This window comes from Lepidothrix coronata, unplaced genomic scaffold (genome assembly GCF_001604755.1).
Source record: "Lepidothrix coronata isolate B3197 unplaced genomic scaffold, Lepidothrix_coronata-1.0 Scaffold389, whole genome shotgun sequence".
NCBI lineage: Eukaryota > Metazoa > Chordata > Aves > Passeriformes > Pipridae > Lepidothrix > Lepidothrix coronata.
The window spans coordinates 76,991-82,926 of NW_016690569.1; the positions used below are offsets into that span (position 1 = coordinate 76,991).

General features: G+C 60.6%; 1 protein-coding gene across 1 annotated transcript in view; it reads left to right on the plus strand.

The window, feature by feature from the left end:
* The window catches only part of LOC108509689 (low affinity vacuolar monovalent cation/H(+) antiporter-like), an 11,627-nt gene extending 5,726 nt beyond the window's left edge, over positions 1–5,901 (plus strand). The window contains exons 11-19 of the mRNA XM_017839232.1: positions 741–877; positions 962–1,080; positions 2,087–2,124; positions 2,228–2,340; positions 2,756–2,904; positions 3,097–3,191; positions 3,435–3,513; positions 3,778–3,886; positions 4,942–5,901. Coding sequence (XP_017694721.1) covers positions 741–877; positions 962–1,080; positions 2,087–2,124; positions 2,228–2,340; positions 2,756–2,904; positions 3,097–3,191; positions 3,435–3,513; positions 3,778–3,886; positions 4,942–5,015 — 913 coding nt within the window. The 3' untranslated portion in view covers positions 5,016–5,901. The remainder of the gene's footprint in view (positions 1–740; positions 878–961; positions 1,081–2,086; positions 2,125–2,227; positions 2,341–2,755; positions 2,905–3,096; positions 3,192–3,434; positions 3,514–3,777; positions 3,887–4,941) is intronic.
* The last annotated feature ends 35 nt before the right edge of the window (positions 5,902–5,936 follow it).

Genomic DNA, 5,936 nt, shown 5'->3' on the forward strand with positions numbered 1-5,936 from the left:
CCCCTTTCCCACTTTTATAGGTGGGGTCCCCCTTTCCCAACTTTTATAGGCTGGTCCCCCTTTCCTGACTTTTATAGGCAGGTCCCCCTTTTCCAACTTTTATTTCTGGGTCCCTTTCCCCAACTTTTGTTTAAGGGGGTGGGTCCCCCTTTCCCGTTATTGCTGGGTCCCTTTCCCAACTTCTATTGGTGGGTCCCTTCCCCAACTTCTGTTTAAGGGAGTGGATACCCCTTTCCCAACTTTTATTGGTGGGGGTCCCCCTTTCCCCCTTTTACTGGCAGGTCCCCCTTTCCCCCTTTTATTGGCAGGTTCCCCTTTCCCACTTTTATTGGGGTGGGTCCCCCTCTCCCCGTTTTATAGGTGGGTCCCCCCCAACTTTTGTTTAAGGGGGTGGATACCCCTTTCCCACTTCTATTGCTGGGTCTCTCCCAACTTTTATTGGTGGGTCCCCCTTTCCCCCTTTTATTGGGGTGGGTCCCCCTTTCCCCCTTTTATTGGGGTGGGTCCCCCTTCCCCCCTTTTATTGGGGTGGGTCCCCCTTTCCCACTTTTATAGGTGGGTCCCCCTTTCCCACTTTTATTGGGGTGGGTCCCCCTTTCCCACTTTTATTGGTGGGTCCCTTCCCAACTTTGTTGGGGTGGATCCCCTCTCCCACTTTTATTGGTTGGTCCCCTTCCCCATCTTTATTGGCAGGCCCCCCTCTCCCCCTTCTGGTGTGTCCCTTCCCCCCGGGTGTGTAGCTGTGCCCTGAGGGGTTTTTGGGGTCTGTGCCCCCAGGGTCTGTGCATGGTCATCGGGGGCATCCGGCACCAGGAGCAGCGCTTCAACAGCCGCTCTGCCGGCGTCAGCTCCGCCCTGCTCTTCCTCTCCGTGGGAGGTCAGTGGGTAAAGGGGTGTGTCCCCACCTCCTGGGGTCCCACCGGGGTTTGGGTGCCCACCCCGTGTCCCTTTGTCCCCGCAGGAGTCTTTGCCCCCACGCTCTTCTCCAAGGTCTACGGGAAGCTGGTGTGCGGCGAGTGCCACAACGTCACCCAGAACCCGCTGGGCCACTACCTGTGTCACAACTGCCACTTCGACCTGGTCAGGGGACAGGGGGGCCTGGCAGGGGGCTTGGGGTCACCCACGGGCTTGGGGTTAACCCAGTGGGTCAGAGCCTGGTGCTGCAATGCCAGGGTTGTGGGTTCAGTCCCTGTGTGGCCGTTCATTTATGAGCTGGGCTTGATGATCCCTGTGGGTCCATCTTGGGTTTGGGATTAACCACAGGTTTGGGATTAACCCAGTTGGTCAGAGCCTGGTGCTGCAGTGCCAGGGTTGTGGGTTCAGTCCCTGTGTGGCCGTTCATTTATGAGCTGGGCTTGATGATCCCTGTGGGTCCAGCTCAGGTTTGGGATTCAGCACAGGTTTGGGGTCAGCCACGGGCTTGGGGTTAACCCAGTTGGTCAGAGCCTGGTGCTACAATGCCAAGTGGTGGGTTCAGTCCCTATATGGGGGGGATTCAGTTGTAAACTGGGCTTGATGATCCTTATGGGTCCCTCCAATTTGGGTTTGGGATTAAGCACAGGTTTGGGATTAACCCAGTTGGTCAGAGCCTGGTGCTAATAATGCCAAGTGGTGTTCAAACCCTGTATGGCCATTCATTTATGAGCTGAACTTGATTATCCCTGTGGGTCCATCTTGGGTTTGGGATTAACCACAGGTTTGGGATTAACCCAGTTGGTCAGAGCCTGGTGCTGCAATGCCAGGGCTGTGGGTTCAGTCCCTGTGTGGCCGTTCATTTACGAACTGGACTTGATGATCCCTGTGGGTCAGCTTGGTTTTGGGATTAAGCACAAGTTTGGGATTAACCCAGTTGGTCAGAGCCTGGTGCTGCAGTGCCAGGGCTGTGGGTTCAGTCCCTGTGTGGCCGTTCATGTCCACGAGCTGGGTTTGACCCTCGTGGGTCCCTTCCAGCTCGAAACACTCTGGGATTTTCTAGCGGGGGTTTTGGGGCTGGGGATGCCCTGACCCCCCAGCTCTGGTGCTGGGGGGTGGCAGCAGGGCTGCCCCTTGTCCCCCATGTCCCCACTGACCAGCGCTCTCTCCGCAGATGGACACCAACGGCACCCTCTACTACAGCCACGTCCAGTGCGTGTCCTGCTCCTGCTCCCCCAGCCCTGCTGCTCCCCCACCCCCCGGGGGTCTCCAGGCCGGGCCCTGGTGGCCCTGACGTGTCCCCCGTGTCCTGCAGGCCCCTGGTGTACACGGTGTCCCTGCTGCTCCCCGCCGGGTACCTCGTGGGGCTCTGCTTCACCCTCAAAACCCACTCCCACATCTACGACATCCACGTCAGCGACTGCCACAGTGAGTGTGTCCCCAGGCCCCATTCCCGGTGCTCTGGGGTGTCCCACAGTGTCCCTGTCCCTCCCGGTGCCAGGACACCGCCACAGCCCCGTGGTGCACTGGGCCCACTGTCCCTGGTCCCAGTGTGTGTTTGTCCCTCCCCAGTGCCAGGCCACCACCCCAGTGCTGTGGTGCACTGGTCCCATTGTCCCTGGTCCCAGTGTGTGTCTCTGTCCCTCCCCAGTGCCAGCCCACCACCCCAGTGCCGTGGTGCACTGGTCCCAGTGTGTCCCTGGTCCCAGTGTGACACTGGTCCCGCTGTCCCTGGTCCCACCATCATCTCTTTCCCTCCCCAGTGCTACGACACCCACACAGCCCCGTGGTGCACTGGTCCCAGTGTGTCCCTGGTCCCAGTGTGTGTCTCTGTCCCTCCCAGTGCCAGGCCACCACCCCAGTGCCGTGGTGCACTGGTCCCGCTGGCGAGCCCTGGTCATCCTGCTGCTCTCCACCCTGTGCATGTCGGCCTGTGCCGACCTGGCCACGGAGCACATCAGCCCCATCCTCACCAACTCCACCATCTCCCAGGTGAGACTGGCGTGGGGACGGCAGGGACACGGGCTCGGGTGGCCCTGGGGACCAAGGCACCCCAGCCAGGGGTGAGGACCCGCCCTGGGGGTGCGGTTTGAGCCCCAGAAGCCGCAGGGAAAAGGTGCCGAGCTGCTGCTCGTGCCGGGGAGCTGCAGGTTAGACCGGGCCGGTGTCCCCTGTGCCCTGCAGTACTTCATCGGTGTCACCGTGCTGGCCATGGTGCCTGAGCTGCCAGAGATTGTCAACGGCATCCAGTTCGCCCTCCAGAACAACCTGAGCCTCAGGTGAGGTGGCTCCAGGGAGGAGTTCTGGGGTCCTGCCCCTGCCCTCTCCCGGTCCCTCCCGCTGCCTCGGATGGGCTGCCCGGCCCCTGGCGGGTCAGATCTTGCCAACCTGCCCTGGAGGGGGCTCAGGGCCGCCCAAAAAGCGGGATCAGAGCGGGCTGGGCCGCGTTGCGTGGCCGGTTCCCCCCGGGGTGGGTTTCCCTCGCTCCGAGGGCGGCTCCCGAGTCCTCCTTCCTCCAGCAGCATCGAGATCGGGAGCTGCATCGCCGTGCAGGTCTGCATGCTCCAGATCCCCATCCTGGTGCTCTTCACCATCTTCTACGTGAGTGCAGACCCCGGGGGACGTCCCCCCGCGGGGCTGGGGACACACAGGGACACGGGGAGGGGACGGTCCCACTCCTGGTGTCTCACAGTGGGTTTGATGTCCCCTGCCCCGGTGGGTGGCCTGGGGAGGGGTTCAGGGGTGACACACAGACCCCCCCACACACCCACCCACCGGGGCTGGGGACATCCTGCTCGTCCCAAAATCCCGCTCATCCCAAAATCCCGCTCATCCCAAAATCCCGCTCGTCCCCAAATCCCGCAGCCCACCAACTTCACGCTGGTGTTCAGCGACCTGCACGTCTACGCCAGCATGTTCAGCGTGGTGCTCATGAACTACATCTTCATGGACGGCAAATGTGACTACTTCCAAGGTGACCTGGGTGGCCCCGTGGCTCGTGGGGGGGGTGGGGGGTCCTGGATCCACCCCCGGGGGCTCCTTGGCAGCTCCCGGGGTGGGGTGACCTGAGCGATCCTGGGGGCTCGCTCGGGCACCTTGGAGGTGCTGGAGCTGCTCCAGGGGGAATCTTCCCTCCCTTGTCACCCTTAAAAAGGGTTTAAACCCCTTTTAACTGAGATTTTGAAGAGGCCTGTGGAAATTCTCTACAGGGGGCTCTCCTGGGGTCATTCCTGCTCTCCTGGGGTCTTGGTTGACCATCTTGGAGCTGCTCCAAGGGGAATCACTCCCATTTAACCCTTAAAAAGAGTTTAAAATCCCTTTTAATCGGGATTTTTGCAGAGGCCCACGAAAGTCCTCTACGGGGGCTCATTCAGACCCCAAAACCACCTCCCTCCTTACCCCAGGGAGTAACTCTCTCCCCCCTGCTCTCCTGGGGTCTTGGTTGGGCACCTTGGAGGTGCTGGAGCTGCTCCAAGGGGAATCTCTTTTTACCCTTAAAAAGGATTTAAACTCCCTTTAATTGGGATTTTCTAGAGGCCCATGAAAGTCTTCCAAAGGGGGCTCATCCAGACCCCAAAACCACCTCCCTCCTTGCTCTGGGGTGTAACTCCCTCCCACTTTGCTCTCCTGGGGTCTTGGTTGACCATCCTGGAGCTGCTCCAAGGGGAATCCCTTTTTACCCTTAAAGAGCCCTTAAACCCCCTTTAATTGGGATTTTTGCAGAGGCCCATGAAAGTCTTCCAAAGGGGGCTCATCCAGACCCCAAAACCATTTCCCTCCTTGCTCTGGGGTGTAATTCCCTCCACCCTGCTCTCCTGGGGTCTTGGTTGACCATCTTGGAGCTGCTCCAAGGGGAATCCCTCCCTTTTAACCCTTAAAATGGTTTAAAATCCCTTTTAATCGGGATTTTTTCAGAGGCCCATGAAATCCCTCCCCGGGGGGCTCATCCAGGCCACCCCAGGAGGTCTCCAATGCCCTTCCCTCCTTTCTCCCTGGGATAACTCCCCCCTCCCGTGGTGTCCCCCCCAGGCACGGTGCTGGTGATGGTTTACTTCATCCTCCTGGCCGTTTACTTCTTCGCCCCCTCGCCCAGCGGCTGCTGAGCTCCGGCCTCTCCCGACCCGCGGCGGCTTCCAGGAGTTCTCCGGGATCTCAGGGACCGGCTCCGGGCTGGAAGCACCATTCCCAGAGCTCCTGCTGCCGCCCGGCCCCTCCAGGGGGGCTTTGGGATGGGTGGGAAGGGTTGGTGGCCGTGGAATTGCTCCTGGGATGAGTCACGGGGGTGTTTCCCAAGGGGCACTTCCAGCCCCCCCGGCGCGCTCCCGAGGGATGTTATCCCAAAAGGAGGGGCTGGAAGGGGGTTCCCGGGACAGACCCTTCCCTTGGGAAGTGTTGCACTGGGAGGAGGGGCCGGGGAAGGTGATCCCAGGGAGGGAGTTGGGATTTTGGGATCACCGGGAGGGGGCTGTTCGGAGGCACCCCGGGGGGTTTCGGAGCAGTTTGGGCATTAAAGCACTTTTGTACAAACCACACACGGGGTGGGCTCTCCTTCCACGGGCCTCGGGCACCTCAGGGGGCTACTGATGGGCTGGGGATGGTGGCCACCTGGAGCCCACCTCCATTGGGCAGCGGGGATGGCTTGGTTGGAGCAGGACAGAATTCCATGTCGGTATTCCATGCCAGCATTCCATGTCCTCTGTCTCAGCACCACCAGGCTCTGGGTTTCTCCAGGGCCTTCCCAAAGCTCCGTGTCCTTCCCAGCCCGGCCTTGTCCCCCCCAGGCCTTGTCCTTCCTTCTCCTGGCTCTCCCAGGGAGAAGTCAGGGATCGCCTCCCCCCAGCAGTTTTTTGGGATGGGGGATTGTTTGAGCTCGGCACACGCTCCCGGAGCACTTCAACACTCCTGGAGTGGTTTGGGTGGGAAGAGACTTTGGGATCAGCCAGTTCCAACCCCAACACCTTCCACTAGCCCAGGTTGCTCCATCCTGGCCTTGGACACTTCCAGGGATCCAGGGGCAGCCACAG